The 18,049-nt window shown below is 42.4% G+C and overlaps 1 protein-coding gene across 1 annotated transcript in view; it reads right to left on the reverse strand.

The window, feature by feature from the left end:
- Window positions 1-18,049, reverse strand: part of myo15aa (myosin XVAa) — a 56,323-nt gene that overhangs the window by 36,703 nt on the left and 1,571 nt on the right. Inside the window, exons 2-5 of the mRNA XM_025906845.1 lie at window positions 2,127-2,209; window positions 1,706-1,769; window positions 763-872; window positions 498-572 (exon numbers count right to left, since the gene is read on the reverse strand). Coding sequence (XP_025762630.1) covers window positions 498-572; window positions 763-872; window positions 1,706-1,769; window positions 2,127-2,209 — 332 coding nt within the window. The remainder of the gene's footprint in view (window positions 1-497; window positions 573-762; window positions 873-1,705; window positions 1,770-2,126; window positions 2,210-18,049) is intronic.

Genomic DNA, 18,049 nt, shown 5'->3' on the forward strand with positions numbered 1-18,049 from the left:
TCTCTTGTCATATCTAAAAGCATAGACCTATGTTTGTGCAAACCTCTGGATGGAGGTGTGTTTGTTCTCACAGATGAGCGCAGCTACTAAATGAAGTCACACTCCACTGTTGGTAAATTTAACTTCACTGGTTTATGTGCATGTGTGTGCATGTGTGTGTGTGTTTGTGTGTGTGTTTTCTCTTCCAAGAGATCAGTTCTGACATGGAGCAAAACACTCCATCTTAAGTTTGCTGGCCAGTAAACCACAGACAGACACTCATGAATTTACAAACACTAATCCATCTGTAGATGGAAACCTTTAACCAAGAAGCTCCATGGACAACCTTGAAAGGTTACCGATGATATATCAAAGGATACAAAAGAAAAGCTTCACATTGCAAGACTCAGATGTTAAAAATACAATGTACTGTATAATTAACTGCATGCACGTCTCTGTTGTCTGATTCATATTTACAGAGAAAGTGACTGAAGAGAAAATGAGAGTCAGCCTCTTACCTGATTATTATGACCTGGTTTTTTTTGGCATCCATCATTTGGGAATGAGCAGCGTTTGCTATGGCAAACAAATGCCTGAAGGAGAAAGAGATACACAATGAGCCTTCAGACTCTTAAAGGCAACAAAGTATTCTGCTTCCTTCTTTCTGCACTTTGATCCTCTATTGCTGACACTTATTAACAGTTGTCAGCATGGATGAAACATACTTAATAATTTGATATCTAAGGTTCACAGTTCAACAATTTTAGAGTGAAAATAGCTTACGGAGGGTTCTCTCCCAAGGCACAGCCCTTGTACATGAGCACCATGTCTGTGCCATAGATGTTTTGCATCTTATAGGGGTTCACAGACACCAGAATGCTGCCTATGTATGTCTGCAAAACAAAAAAAAGAAGAGGTTCACAAAGAAAGTAATTTTACCATAAAGATTGCAGTTTATGTATGTATGAACATGTGTCTGTGTGTACCCTATCCCTTAACACGTGGGCCAATCTGATCAAAAACGTTTCATGAACATTGTCACACATACCACAATTATTAATATATGTTTAAAAAAATGATTATAAATCCCAGTTCTTTTGATTTTCTGTGTTACTATATATGCATTTCACCATCCCCCTGCAAAAGCTGTTTGTCACGTTCAACATACATCACCTACGCGCAATTTAAGAGTCACCAAAATTGTTTCTGTCGTCATTCAGTCACGGCCAAATATGGAATGAAGAATTACAAAAAAGGTTCTGAAATATCACAGACATATAACTTGACAGATGACGTTTTTGATGACCATCAGGAACATTTAACTTGATCAGCCTGCGGGTCAATTTAGATGTACAGCCAAGATGTAAATCCATCAGGCTACAATGTGTATTAAAGCTGGTATCTTAAATTATTGACCAAAGAAATAAATACATGCACTATGTCCCTTTTATAACTCTTAATTCCAGGTTAAAAATGTACGCTCTTTGGTGAAACCCAAGGTTTACAGGTCAGGTTTCCTTTGTCTTTCGAACTAAATGTAGTTTGTGAAGGAGCCATAGATGTTTATAGACAAAGTTTTTGTCATCCAGCTAAATAAATATTAAGGAAGATTTTAAGACAACAAGATAACTTGACCATACATGAGTGCTGCAAAAACAAAAACAAAAAAACATCCTTAGGGTTGTTTTTGCAATGTGTGTATTGCTTAAATACTTTAAATACTTACGTAAATAAGCTCTCTCTCAAACCTTTTCCTTATGTTCAGCAGAACAGCCCCTTCATGCATGTCACTGGGGGAAAGAAGCAATAAGAGTATTATTTATGGGGTTATGAACAAAAAAAGCAACCCAAAACCACACTATTTTTTCATGTTTGAGTTCAAATGAATTTAAATTGGGCTTTTTTTCTTACAGCCAAATACTTTCTCCACCCTTTCATCATTCTTTAGTTATAAAGGTTTAAAATGTGTTGTGCAACACTGCCTGCTGAGCACAATGAACTGCCTCCATAATCTGATAACCAAAAATATGACTTAAATATATAGAAATCCTGAACAGCCAGACAGTGTTTGAAGTCTACTCTGCAATTGTAAGTCTTTGTTCTAAGTGTAACTGTGGTGTACTGTGGCATTTTTGTTTTTAACTTACTCTAGCTGTGTCATATCTTCGACACCATTTTCCTCTCTTTGCTCCCGCTGAACCATGGTGGGCAGGCTTCTGATTGCATACATCTAAAACAAGCACATAGGCATTCAGAAATGAAATGCAAGTACATATTACAAGAAGACCTTCACTCACAAGAAACTGTTACTCCTCTTGCTTTTGAATTATTATTAGTTTGCTTACCCTCAAACTTTATGAAAAACATTTCAGAAATGTTACCTTTTTTGTTGTTTAGCAAAACATTCTGCTTTTTCAAAACAAAAACATCAAGACATCCCTAATCATTTGTGGAACTTTTTCACTCTAATGTTACACTAGATATTTCAAACTCACTGCATAAACAAAAGCACTTCATAGGTTGACACCATGGCAATTTTAGCCATTGTGGATACTTAACTGTGTCATGCCACATTCGTTTTTAGAAATTACCTTGTCAAACCAATGCCCATGTGGTTCCCCCTCCCTGCTGAGATTCCATTCTCCTTGCTCATTCCCCAAGCCTTCCTGTCCCATCAAGCTGCGGGGGTCCAGCAGCTCCCCATCACCATACATGGACCACTTATTTAGGTTTTGCACTGTCCCATGAGGTAAAACCCTCTCTGCCCCCCACACATCTTCATCTTGTTGGGCTTCAACTCCAGTGTTCTGTGCCCAGTGCTGTCTAGGGCCAGATCCTTGGACCTGGGGTGATACTACTGCATATGAGGAGGGTAGGCGAAAGGAGGCCCCCCGAAGGTGAGGGTTCTGCAAAGCACCAGATAGGTTGAGTGATCGAGGTTCTGGCGTTTTGGGGGCACCGAGTCGTGTCATGATATTGCCATCAGGGAGACGGTATTTCGCCCCACGAAGGTTTGGGTTTTTTGATAAAGCATTAGACAGGTCAAGCGCTTTGGGTGCCGAAGCCGGCTGAGGGCGGGTCATGAGAGTTCCGTCTGGCAAACGGTAAGTGGCAGATCGGAGGTTCTGGTTGCGAAGAGCGTTGGAAAGGTCAAGTGAGCGTGGTTGAGAGGCATCAGTAGATCCAGGCTGCTTAAATAATGATGTGTTTGGAAGCCTATAAGAGGCACCACGGATGTTGGTTTTTAACAATGCACCAGAAAGGACAGGGTTGGAAGAAGCAGAGGAAGAAGGTTGAGCTTGGTTCCGTGAGAACAACGAAGATCCTTCTGGGAGCTGAAACTTTGCCTTACGCAAGTTAGCATTCATCAGGGCGCTAGATAGCCCAGGGGAGGCTACTGAGCTCTCGGCACTCTGCGTCTGCTCTCCTGGACGTGTGAGAAATGAACCGTCTGGTAATCGATAAGAGGCGTTACGAACATTAGCATTGAGAAGAGCAGAGGAGAGTGTAGAAGAGGAAAGGGAGGGTGCAGATGTGGGCTCTGTCCTGGTAACAAGCGTACCATCAGGTAAACGATATGTGGCTTGTCGCAAATTGGGATTGAGCAAAGCAGAGGAAAGCATAGGGGAAGACAGTGGAGATGGACCTGAGACATGTTCAGCAGGTTCATTTCTTGTGACAAAAGAGCCATCAGGTAGTCTATAGGTCGCCCGACGTAGGCTTTGGTTTTGCAAGGCATTAGAGAGCATCCCACTGCTAACACCACCTACACTATCGGTGTTAACTGGAGTCTCAACAGGGCCCCGGGACATTGTCAAAGTGCCACCTGGAAGCTTGAACATGGATCCCTGGATGTGTGAAGTTCGCAATCCACCTGAGAGAAGTGGGGAGGTACCTCTGACACCTCCTTGTTGTTGTGGGGAAGGTGAAGGAGCAGGTGAGCCTGACAATGTGGGGGAGGGTTGCCGCTGAAATGGTGAAGCAAAAGAAGCATTACGTAGCTGAGAGGTCAGCATAGCAGGGGACAACTGTGGGGAGGAAGGGAGAGAAGGGGCAAGAGGGACTGCTGCTTCAGGTGGCGTGAGAACTGTTGTATAGAGGTTGGCATTGCGTTGCAGAGGAAATGAGTAGGAGGCACTCCGTAAGCGTGAGTTCTGCATTAAAGCATTGGATAGACCAGCAGTGGGATATTGGGGCATCATCTGGCTCTCCTGTACATTAGCTGATATCTCCTCCTGTCCACCAGGCATGACAGGTGATGGGCTCCTCTGAAAAGCTGTGGTGTTGCTGACATTGTGCAGGTAAGGGTTCTGGAGTGTGCGTCCAAGATTAGGTGATGAGGGTGTAAGTTGAGGGAGGCTCTGGGGGTAAATCTCATGCTGTGTTTGTGGGGAGCTGGGCCTTTGTAAAGGTGAAGTGCGAGCTATAGTGGAGTAAGGGAGAGGAGAAGTAGGAAAGGGTGAGCCTACAATTTGACGGTGTGGTAAAGCATTTGTAAGCATTGGAGATGGGTCTGGCTCCATCAATGTATAGTCATACTGAGTGATATTCTGTGATGGTGGAAGAGTACCAAGAGAAATATTAGCATTAGGAACAGGAGGCTGAAAAGATGCTGGTCCGAAACCATGGGGACTCATTGCCCTGTGAGGCAAAGGGGAGGGTGGATGAGACAAATGGTGCATGGGAGACGCAGAACGGGACAGCATCGGAGATTGTTGCTGAAAGGGCTGTGGAGATGGAGGTCTACTCTGAAGCCGGCGCACTGATGGCTGGGAAGAAAGAGGGCCACTCTGTTTCAATGATTGCTGTGGAGGGGCAGGGGGACCTGGAGGAGGTGCTCTGAATGACTGCCTAGACTGAAGAGAGGGCTGGTTTCTGGGCATTCGGACTAATGGCTGCCCTCTACCTACAGGTCTGTGGAATCCTCGTTGGGGGGTACCAATTCGCTTGGACTCCCTTAACCCTGTAGGCCGGGAGCCTGCCCTGGCTAACATGGGTGTTCCAGCTATATCATCTATCTGACCTGAAAGAGGGGCGGGACCACTATGGATGGAGGACCTAAACGGGGCAACATGCTGAGTGACAGGGGGCCCGTGTCGACTGTGTCTCTGTAAGTAGGGGTTGGCTGGAGACGGTTTCACAGCCCCCATGGGCACATGACTTCGAACCCCTGCACCACCTCTCATTCTGCGAGTAGAGGAGCGGGTGGGGAGGGGTCTACTGGTGACACGCGACGGCGATGGAGAAGGAGGGCGATGGGGAGAGGTGGGGCGGAAGGATCGTGGAGGCGACTCAGCTCTTTCAGGTTGAGTCGGGCTCCTTCTTTGTGTATGTGGCTGGGGTGGAGATGGGGAACGCCTCATCTTAGATGTCTGCTTTCTTCCTCTGAACAATTGCGGTCTGGTAGAAGGCAAATGGACTGCATCTGGTGGAGGCTGCTGTCTAAAGGAAAGTCTTGGGGAAGGTGGTGGGCTCGCTCTCTTCCTTAGCGATCCCCGGGGAGAAGCTAGCGGGCTGGAAATTGGGGATTGGGGTCGGACAGATGAAGGAGCTCGACGCAACCGAATATCTCCCCTCTCTTTTGCCATTGAAGGCTGAGTTCTCACTGACATACCTCTCCTATGTTGTAGTGGCGAAGAAGGTGGTGGGCTGTGTGGTCTGCGCCTGTTAACTGGGGATGTTGGCCTTTGACCTGGCATTGCGGCCCGCTGACTGAGCACCCGTCTATGTGAGTGAGGAGAGAGGTGTAGGTCAGACTGGATGCCTGTTTGGAAGTCCATGTGATGTGGTGAAAGGCGAGATGAAGGAGGCACCATTGCCCTAGTTGATCCCAGCCTCAGTGATAGCTGTGGGGATGGAAGGGGACTCATTCGGCGCACTGGCCTAGGTGAGGCAACAGGTGAATGTAGCTGTGAATGCATCACTGGCTGCACTGGTGGGCCCAGTGGTGTCATTTGGACCATCTGGAATGTCTGTGGGTCTTGTGTAAAGGGATCTTGATAGACTTGTGGGGAGAACTGAGGTGGCAGGGGAGATGGGGTCAGATGACTAGGAGAAACAGGGAAAGGAGGGTAAGTGTGCTGAGGGAAAGGAACGTGTTCTTGTTGAATGCTTGCGGCTGTTAGAAAGGGGCCGTGTCCAGCAAGAATGGAAGTGTGTTGTTGGTTCATGACAGTAGGGTAATTTGGCTGTGTAGGATGATATGTGTGGATGGGTTGCTCATATTGTATATCTGGCATCATCTCCTGATTGTTGAGGGCCAGAACTGGGGAGGGAGGAGGAACCATAGGGGATGCGGGACGAGAATGAAGAGGAGGTGGTGGCAATGTTTCCACCTCTAGTCTGTCTTTTCCAAATAACCTAACCTGGGGCCTGGGAAACCTGAACTGCTCTGTAGGAACTGGCTCAGGTAGAGGATAAGACAGCTGTTCTTGTCCATATAGCTGCCCCATCTCAACTGGAATCAGCCCAGAATCCATATGGAAAGGTTGCTGATAATGATTATAAGCAGGAGCAGGCTGTGGATATCCCAGCGTTGGGTCATTATATAGACCGGAAACAAAACCATTTCCACCATTCATCAGTCCATAAGAGTCAAAGGCAAAGGCAGATCCCACATTGTGGTCAAAGTATTCTTCATATGGCCAAGGGTCATATGGGTCAGAGAAACCATTCATGGCATCACCATAATAGCCATATGGTTCTGACTCTATTGCATATAGCATTCCATCCTCACCATAGTAGTACTCCACCCCTTCATCATCATAGTAATCGTCATACTCATCTTCATAGTAGCCATAAGGGTAATCATAGTAATCCATTTCATCATCATAGTAAAGCTCGTCATCATAATAAAAGTTGCCTTCCTCATCATAGTAACCATATTCATCTTCCCACTCCTCATCATCATAGTAATCCATTTCCTCTCCAAAAGGGTCATATGGGTCATAGGCAATCGGTTGTCCTCCAAAGCCTCTAGGCCTCCACCTGTCGTGGTAATCATCCTCATATCCATACTCATTATCATCGTACTCATATTCTCCATTGTAATAATGTGTCTGTCTCCCTCTAGTGTCCCTGTTAGCAAATGACAAGCGCTTTCGGCCTCGTCCGCCAGCCCTCGCACCAAATCGACCATGGCCCTTTGAAGTCAGGAACCTCCCTGTCAACCAGTTTGTTGCTGCAGCTATCCTCCCTAACATCCAACTTTTAGCCTTAAAGCCTGGTGTGGTTTTCTTTTTGCCAAACATGCCTTTGAACTTCCCTCCTAGTCCCTTTGCCTCTGTTGCCATGTTTCCTTTACCCCCTAAACTGGATAGATTTATTGTCTTTTTAGGTGGTGTGGTTTCTTTTGCATTGTTGTCTTTTTTATTAAGCAAGCTGAAGCCAGACAAGCCTGGCTTCTTGTCAGCAGACTTTGCCCCAAAACCAGCAAAAAGCTTGCTTGTGCCTAGAAGTGGTTTACTACCAGCAGGTGGTTTCTTTTTTTTGGAGAGTCGTAGGAAGAGACGGGACGTGCTTTTAAGGTTTCTCTTTGGTTTTGCCTTCTCTGGCTGCTGTTGTTTAGAGGGAAAACTGAAAGGGGATGCCTTTCCTGTAAGGCCTGTTATGGCTTTGGAAGCTCCTTTCAGGTGAGATTTCACATCGGGTGTCTTCTGTACTTTTGCTGCTCCTACGGTCTTCTTCTGCCCCTCTGCAGCAAATCCCATCATAGCCTTAGAGGCTCCTTTAATGTGTACATCACTCATCTTTTTCAGGTTTACTGCACCCATTCCTTTTTTGATTTGTGGCTTTCCATCATCACTCTCATCATCTGATGGAGGAGCCTGTTTAGAAGGGGGCTTAAAACCCTTTACAGCCATGGCCTTGGATGCACCTTTAAGAGCTGCTTTCCCTTTCCCTTTGTCTGGTTTCTTGGTCACTACTTCTTCCTCACTGTCACCACTTTCGTCTTCCTCAGTTTTCATCTCCTCTTCTTCTTCCTCTGACCCCTCCTCTGACTCACTGACAGGTTTCTTTCCTTTTCCTTTCTTTCCATCATCCTTTCCTTTCCCCTTAGCTGGGGGCTCCTCCACCTTCTTCCCCCCTTTCTTGTCATCTTTTCCTCCTTTCTTATCATCCTTCCCTCCCTTCTTTGGTTCCTCTGACTTGCCTTTCTTGGCAGCTGATTTTGGGTCACCTTTTTTGGGTGGCATGATGAATTCTGAGTCAAATCATTTTAAAGAAGGTCAGGAAGTTCCCAAAAGTGTGCTGGACAGGGCAGCATTAATGTCAATGTTGATATGCAGCGTTGAGAAGAGCAGTTCAAACAGAGGCAACATCCTCTCATCCCCAGTTGCTTTCATGTCTTCTCTCCTTTTTCCTCCATCCGATCTGTCAGTGTGACACCACAAACACACACTGCAGGATACTCTGTCTCGAGTCAGTTGTTCTATAATGCACAACAAGATAAACACAAACCACAGTCCTTCAAAAGACGATCTAGTAACGGAGTCGGAATCTCAGCCATCAGTGCTCGCTCGCATTACAATACGTCCTCAATCCTCGGCAAAAGAGCTGTTTTCTAAGCACAAAAAGAGAAACAAACCTCCTTTCCAGGAGTATTGCAAAAAAAAAAAAATGCAGATGCTTACTGATTTTCAAATATTACATATGGAAAAAAAATCTTGCTGATTTTCTCCAAGTTTTACCCACTTACTGAGTTTTTTCACTTAACATCTAAAATAAGAAAAGAATCCACCATGTCAAGGCAAGCTCCTGGACCCGATGGTCTGTATGGGTTTGTAAGTAATTTCCCAGGTTCACACGACAGATAAAAGACCCTGCTATCCCACTGACAGACTCTGTGTAGTCCTTTGTGTGTCTCCCATTGTTAGTTCGTCCTGTGAGTCCAGCAGTGAATCCTCATCTTGGCCTCCGCACCAAGTTTAGCGCGATGCTCCCCCCAACAAGGAGAGCCGATGCAAGTGCGTCAGAGTGAGTCTCCGTGTCCAGGGATGTCCTCTTCTTTGTCTCAGAATGAGCGTGCACAAGTGTTGCGTTTGCGGTTGTATCCACCCACAACTGCGTCAGCTTGCCTTTGTGACCTCCTGCAACCTTCTCCATCTCTCTCTGGTTACTGAAACTTCCACAGCCCAGCTCACCTCAACACGAGGCCTCTTCCGCATCTCAATCCATTTGCATGACATAGGAGCATATATATAAATATATAAATATATTGGATGTCTGTGCGTGCATGTGCATAAGAATATGAGTCTCCCCAGTTACAGTTGCAAAGGGAACCATAATGTCCCAGCTATACTGGCTTGGGGTAACACTATCTGCTGCCTCACTTCTGTATGAATAATGCAAGCTGGCTGAGCTGTTGCTAAACTGTGTCTGAGAGGCAAAGCTTCACATAGCCTAACCACACACATACACGCACACAGACACACACACAAGAAGCACCATGGACCACAACTGAGAGTGATGCCTTCTATTAGGTTCCTACAGTGCACATGCACAATACATTTTATGGAAGAAGACACCATTCAGGGATCTGAAATGCCAACTAAAAAAAGCAAGTAAGGATTTAGGAAAGATTTAAGAAAATCAAGCCGCTTTGCTTCTTATTGATATTGCCCAGATCTTTTAAAAACTCAGTCTGCTTCGTGACCGTAAACTGGCTATTATGCATCTTTCTAAATATTAATGATGGCTGCTATGAGGCAAACTAAAGAACAGCCAAACAACAAAAAACGTTTTATTATTTTTCCCCTCATTATTGTGGCATGCTGGCATATTTAGACTGGTAAAAACACAAACACATACATACATGTATGGGCTATCAGTAGATGCGCAATGGGAAGTGCAAAAGACTGTGAGAGAATGACAGAAGTGTCTGTCGTGGATTCACTGATGATGGGCTGATATTCCAGGAGGTCATCTCAGTGGCAGATATGAATGTTTAATGACTGCCCTGTGTTCTTTCTACGGAGCATGGATAAAACATTCAGCAAGGGCTCCTCTAAATATATCACAAAGGGTCAACCCCGCCCAGGCCCGCTGCCCAACCAATATATTATACATACTGCTGTCAGGGGTTAACAGCCAGACATCACACAGCAGATGGAAAGTAATGGTTTCATACTGGCATTTACAGCCATTCATCTACAAGGGAAGTTACAATGAACAAAATAAGGATTGTGGTTATTAATGCCAACTACAGTTAACAGGTTGACCTCTAACTTTTCTAACCACTGAATTGGAATGACTAATAGTCTTGACCTGAGAGTACATCCAAGCAGAAATCTGTATCACATTTCCTCGAAGGCAGTGACCATAGCAAACTCTAAACTGTCTGCAGCCTGTGCAGCAATAACAACAGCAGTTGTCGGTATCATCTAACTGCCGGTAGAGATAAGAGGGTGAAGACAGGACAGAGAACAGGCCCAGAGGAAAGTTCAAAAGTTCCTTCCATGTGAACACTGTTGGTAACCAGGCAGGTAACAAGACACACAAAATGCTCTATTTGATATGTGTGATATGCATCTGCTGTCTGACTGATGTGGCCTGCTGACTGAGTGAATGTGCAATGAACAGAGCATAAGTGACAGAAATGACTGAGGTGGAAAAAGAGTGGAGATAGAAGGCATGTAAGAGACAGAATCTGTAATAGTGAGTAAACTGCGGATTACTCCAAATAAACTATGGATTACTGTGTGGTGATAGGTGTCCCTCAGAGAAAACTGTTAATGAGAAGAAGTGAAAACGAGGAGCGGCAGGAAAGGAAGATAGAGAGTGAATGAGAGATGACGGGCAAAAGTCTTTTCATCCGTGTGCCAACCACTGACAACGGGCTTTCAGCGAACCCACTCACTGATACAAGACTAATAAAGGAGATCACCTGAGCAGAGCATAGCCAACAAGCTCATTCAGTGAGTGGGGGCACGTGCACACACACACACATCTATGCAACCACACGCACAGGTAGGTTATGTCTCATAATGAAGATTGCATGATCACTGAATGCAGGATGTGAATCATCCAGAGAGGCTAGAGATTGACAGCTACCGTATACGCATTAATTTGGGAATTGAAAGCATGCCCCCCACTAAAACACACACACACACACACACACACACACACACAGACACACTGGTGTTATAGGGGCAATTTATTTGAGGGAAAAGCAGCAGCGTTAATTATCATTACATTTGCCCTCTTCCTGGAATATGTTAACTGCTACATGCATCTATACCTCAGGGGTGTCAACCAACTGGACAGCTCTGGAAACAGTGAAGAAGGGCAGAAGTTTTTGGACTTTTAAATGTGTTTAAATAAGCTGCTCCTGTTGATAAAGACTTCCCTGATGGCCATTCATACTATCAGTCACATTCAGCAATTTATTCTATGCACTTGAGAGCTTTATTTACCTTGCTCTCACAACTATGGCATATTTAGCGTCACTACCTGAGTACACAGAGGAGAACATGCACACTGATAGGCCCAGAGACCAAGACATGTGAACCCAGAACCTTGATGCACATCATGGTATTTTCACAGTAACAATGTTAATTATCTTAGCATCTTGGCTTAGCATGTTAGCATGTTAACATTTACTACATAGCACTAAACACAAAGTTTAGATGACATCATTTGTTTTGCTTACAAGCCATAAATATAATATAAACAGACCAAAGTAATGGATCTACAATTGACCTTTAAACAAATACGATGCTGGAGATGATCACACAACCTGCTATACGGTCAAAGTGATAGAATAATACTCCACAGTGACATATTTGCTTATGAAACATGGGTGTAAAACATAAGGAGGAAAATGACTGACAGAAAGAAACACAGAGTGAAGGAGGGAGAGTGTCTTTCAGACTGAAGGAAAGACAGGAGGATGAGGAGGCTGGATTCAGGTTTCCTGTAAGCCTTTAAGCCCCATTCAGGTCTTAACCTGCGCTGTCAGACTTGACAATGCAGGAAATGGCAGCAGCTAGTAACTCACTGAAGACTTGTCTCAGAGGATCAGACATCATGAGAATGAAACAATCACAAACATTTTGGTACCAAGGCAAGGCCCAGGGGCTGTTGGCTAAACCCAATAGCTGTATTCCAAAACTAGGACTTTCATATGAAGCCTCATAGTGTGTGAGGCTTATATTAAATATAAGATGTAATTCTGTACTTGTGATTGATCCCTATGACCAGAATCAAGAGAAGTCATTAGTTTTTCAATAACTGGGTCCAACTTTATCCTTGCAAACAACTAAAGTGAACCTTTGCATGTCAAAGGCTGTGATGTGAGGTTTTTTAAATCATTTATAATTTTATCTTTATAAGAATTGAACATGAGCATGCTTTCTTTTCAGATAAAAATTATATTATGTGGGCGATTATCCATGACAATGGAAAATTGACCAATTATAGCCTCCTAACATCCGAGGAAAACACGATCTTCCCATTGAACTTTTTGATTTCCTGCCTCTTTGGAGCTAAAAGAGGCCACCCAAACACATGAGATATCAGCGGAAAGCTCAGGATGTCCTATTAAGTACATCAGGACTTATTCAGGTAGCTCAAATAAGTCAAAAGATATAGACCAAAAACAAATGTCCATTACAGAGGACATGAATGAACAGACTGGTTCTTATGTATACCATTTTGTCATCAGACCACACGAAGCAGAATGCCTTTGCCTTTCAATAATATTCCTTATAAAGATACTTGCAATGACCCATCAGCTCATTCAAACAGCAACACTGAAGTAGGTGCCCTTGATTCCCTTTGATGATTTTAATTTGCGTCATTGCAGCACTATTGTTTTATTGAAATTTTCCATGGAGGAGCAGAAAGAAAGTTAAAACTAAAAATGTCTTCAGTTCCTCCTACAGAAGGCATCAGCAGATCCAGATTTGCATGAGGACACACAAACTCACAGTGTTAAACCAACACGAGCCACTGTTACAGTATTATAACTCCTCCAGTACTGTCACAAAGAGATCTGACACTTTGTTTGTGCTGCAAATTTTACTTTAAAACTGTAACTGGGAAAATAACATCTTTTTTAACAACAGTTCCTCACTGGGACTTCTCTTTAATAAGTTTTCCACAAAGTTGTAAAAGTTTAACCAACTAAAGATATACAAGTGCAAATATTTGTTAGTTGGATAAAACAGACATCTCATGACAGTGAAGTTGATGGCCAGTTTTTTTTTAGTTATAAAAGCACAATAAGCCCCTGGCTTTTAAGTAGCTTACCTCATCTGTTAATCAGACTGACTGTGACTGATATTCAGATCATCTGTTTCCCACAAAAATCCAAATCCAAAATTTATGAACCAACCCACCCGCCGTCTGGAATAAAACCACTAAACTCGCCGACTCCTCTGTGCATGGACTTTTATATAGCGGCCACACACACGCACAGACACACAAAGTTCACCTCGCTTCTCTTAAATGACATGAGCAGATCGAATGGTAAACATAACTTCTGATGCTTCAGTATCCACCTGTACATCTACAGAACAAAGGCACAACAGCGAGAGAACAGTGGTGATTCAGACATATGCTTTTTTTTTGGTATCCCACGCATCATTAGCGCAGTGATTGGGTTTCTCAGTAAACACGCTGCACTTAGAAATGTCTACGTGCAGCATTACCCCGCTTCCTGTCCCAATAAAGTGTTTAAGCAAACAGATCCTTTGTGCATTAATGGCAGGATTGGCACACAAGCATCCTCTCCTTACCACACTCACAGACACTCACACACACATATCACGCTATCATCACTGCCAAAGCGTGTCTCAACGTCAGAGCCCAAAGAGTTATTTGTTATAAATCCTGTGCGGTGACAATAGCTGTGAGACATTTGTGTGTTTGTGTGTGCGTGTCTCTGTTGGGGTGCCTTTTCAGAAGTCATCTCTCTCTCTTTCAAACACACACACAGACATAAATCACAAGATTGTAGCTCTGATAATATATATATCGATACATTCTGCAGTTGCCAGAATAATAGAGCGCGATAGGATGCCTATGATAACAATAGCATGACAACAACGACTCACAGACCTGAGAATATCTTTCACATCAGACGATATCTGCTGAAGTAACGAGACTAATGAAAAAATGACAAACTCTATTAACTCTGTTTTTACAGGAAAATTATATTATTGGGAAAAAATATCAACATTGCATCGCTTTCTTCCATGTTTGGATTCTTGCTTTGAAGTTCTTCAGGTCATCTTAAACTTCGGCTGACTAGATATTTGCATTATCTGATTCACAGATGTACTTAATAAAGTGTCCATTGGCTATAATTCTAACACAACAGTTCCTGCTTTCTTTTTTCTTCTTTACTTAAATGTTTTTTTAAACAGGAAACACGACAGTTATGTGAAAACTGCATTGACTTGGTTACTTTTTAGGTTTTGTTGAAATATTCCATGACTTTGTGAGCATTTCAAATTAAAATAACATTTAAAGCGAGCCAATAGGAATCAGTTTTGCTAGAAAATTACTGTGTGTGTTTATCTGTTAATGATTCAATCTGTGCTTTTAATAAACAGAAATTGGGCTTGCGTGGGAGAAGAGAGAATACAATGCTGGATTAGGTTCTGTGTACTGGGCATGCTTCTTTATGCATGTCAATATTCTAACTGATGCTTTAGACAGAGAAACAACTGGACCACTTATTACTGACCTTAAAAGGCATTTAAGTCACACAAAGGCAAACACACCCGTCTGTTAGCAGTCTGCCATTCTTTACCTTACAAAAGTACACATGATCAATACAAACAATGTCTATAGAAACTAACATCCATAGATATTACTGCAGAGTGTTTTATATAACTTAGTGCAAAAGGTAAAACTCTATTCTTGTAGCAGCTGAGCAAACAAGGATTTTCTGACAACTGAAGTGCATTTATGAGTAGTTAAATATGTCTTGTTGTCTACAGAGACATGAAACTGCACACATTTTTATTTAACTAAGGATAAAAACATCCACAGCAATGAGACATTTGTATTTTGGAATCATATTCTTCTTAATCTTTCACAGCTAGAATATTTTTTCATTTTAAAAATGTATTTTTAAAAAGGTGAACTCTTACGTATTCTGTATTCATTAAATGTATCAATCCTTTTTTTCATGGTTATGCTGTGACAGAAACATGGGATAGGCTCAAAGTGGAAGAAAATGGCTTCTATCTCATGAAAATAAGAAATTCAGTATCTCAAATTATTGGAATATTTCTTAAGGTCAATGAAGGATCAAAATACAGAAATGTCCAACTTCTAAAAAGTTAATTTGCACATTCAGCACTTGGTTTTATCTGTTATGGTTGAACCAACTGGGTAAAACAATATAGACCTTTTCATAATGTTCATTTTTTTTTATATCCGCCAGTATTGTCAGATAAATTCAACTGTTGTTCTCATTTGGCAACTTTTAAACATTTAGATTTGTTTGTAGGTGACAGTAAGTCATCTTCTGTTTGTTAACTTTTCACTGCAGTAAACACTGTGATAACTGGACTCTTAACACAAGTATGCAACTTCATGTAGTGAGCAAAATGAAGCACAAGAGGGCAGGAGAGACAACGCGATCCAGGCTCTCTGATAAACGCTTCAGTTCTGTATGTTGTTTTGTACGTTTGTAATTTTACACTTTTTGCTCAAATGCGATTATTCACAGTGTGGTTATGTCTGTAATTATTTTTTCTCAGGTCTGTAGGTTTTTTGTAGAGTGACACATGTTTCTGGACTTTTGCCCCTGCACACCACCGCAGTAAATTTTAAATCAAACAATCGTGATGTGACTGGAGTGTAGACTTTCGGCTTTAATTCAGAGGGGATAACATTATTGTTGCATTAACATTCATAAAGGCTCAAAATAATTTAAACCATCGACTAACGTGCAGCTTCATGGACAGATGAGACCTGTGGACGGTTAAAGAAATGTAAAGTTCATTCCAAGTCTTGAGCTTGCATTTAGTAGCTCTTCACTGGAATTTTTCAATGAGGCCCAGAGATCGATGCAAATGAAAGAGCCATCAGTGGGCTGAAATAGAAGAAAATAAACCTATTAGAGAGAGATAGAAGAAAGTTTAGGAGTGGCCAAATCAATAATGAATGCACCGACCAGCACAGCAACACCTGATGGCCTGAAGGACCAGATAAGACAGCTAAAATGCACAATCACAGAGTTATTTTCATGTCAGGAAAGACAATTTCACAGCATCTAACCAAGTCATTGTCAAAGTCCACAATCCACATCACCTGCCCAGTTCTGAAAAAAACATCTTTAGACAAATGAAACCACGTGTACCAGAACAATGGGAAGAGAGTATGGAGAAGGAGAGAAACAGCTCCTGATCCAAACCATAATGCATTATCTTTAAGTCATGGTGGAGGCAATATTATGGTGTGAATGCTAACTGAATCAAGTCAGTGTGGGTTTGTTTTTTTGAGTAATGTGACTGCTGATGTAAGTACCAGGAGGACTTGTGAAGTGTACAGAGTTATATTATTATTTTATCTGCTCAGATTCAGCCAAATGCTGCCAAACTGACTCCTCTTCACAGTGCAGCTGGATAATGACCCAAAGCAAACTACAAAAGCAACCCAAAAGCAATGTTCCCTCTAAGCTGCGCACGTGCGCAATTGCGCACTGCTGGCACGGTCTCTGAGCACAGAAAATTTGTGTTGCGCACAAAAAAATTAACCTGAATTGAAATTAAAATTAAAACTTTAACAATTCTGTTTTGCAGTGTTAGTCAGTAAGTGACTGGCTGCTCCCATATTGTATTAGAACGATGCTACCTTATCCCATAGTCCAGCCAATAATGCGATTTACATTCTTATATACGCAGCTAATCAACGTGGTTGACAGGCTATGACAGCGTCCTTATGTGCCGACACCGGTCTTTTAGCTGGAATAGCGGCGTGGCTGATGTGCAGTGAAGCCACGTTAATGACAACGTGTACAACCATTGGAGATGTGAGCAGGACAGACGGAACAATTGATGGAAAAAGTGTGGACTTTATACCAGTTTTTAAATTGTGTTGATAGGCCACGTAAAACCAGAGTTATGATTAAAAAAAAAAATGCAATGTTTAGTTTTCTTCCTGAATACTGTCGTTGTTTATATTTACTGCGGGAAGAAACGGTAAAAACGGCGTTTTATAAGAAAAAAGGCTCGAAAGCACTCTCCGCCTGTGAGCAAAAACAAACTCCACCCCCCTCTCCCTTTCCTATTTGTCCAAAAAAGTACCATGTCGACCAATCAAAAAATGATATGGCAACGTGGCATCTAGTTGTTAAGATACGGGGGGAGGTTTTAGGAGTGACGGCGGTGTTTTGATATGTGAGAGATTTGCAACGTTTAGCGCAAATCTTGTGTAGTTAGTGTGTAGTGTAGTCAATAGTTTTGTTGTGTGTCAGAACAATGAGGCGGTTGCTGAATGTTACAGGTGTTACAGGAGTGATACATCTCCTGTTGTCAGGCCTGCAGGTATTAGGCTGTTCTCCTTTATCTCATAGTGGACAGAAATTATTTTTTGGAGTGGCACAAATGATTTGTGTGGCATCAGATTTGATGCAGAACAGCTGATTGTTCTGTAAATAGTTTGAAATGTTTATTTAAAAATGCCTTGGCTGCATTTAAAAAAAAATAGCTGCAAAAATCTTTGTTGTTTGCCAAACTGAGTTACTTTTTTGAAGAAGTAACTATATAATTAATTGCCCAGCATTGGTCATTATATACTGTATTTGGCAGACAGAGTTACAGGACTCTCTCCCAGACCACAGACTCATAATACAAGTCAGAGCTTTTTTTAAAAAAAATAAAGAAAGTTGTGTTTTCAAAATTGGAGTTCAAGTTATTTTTACTTCCAATAGTGTTAACATACTACACAGGTCAATGAATAGATTTTTTTTACATTTTCATTGTAAGTGGGCTAAAGCAGTTAATTAAAAGTAGTCTAACGTAAATGTAAATGCTGTAATTTGATTATTTTAATAAACCATGTAACTTGGATGGATTAGATGCTGGCGTGACCACAGTGCACACGTCTGATG

This window comes from Oreochromis niloticus, linkage group LG4 (assembly GCF_001858045.2).
Source record: "Oreochromis niloticus isolate F11D_XX linkage group LG4, O_niloticus_UMD_NMBU, whole genome shotgun sequence".
NCBI lineage: Eukaryota > Metazoa > Chordata > Actinopteri > Cichliformes > Cichlidae > Oreochromis > Oreochromis niloticus.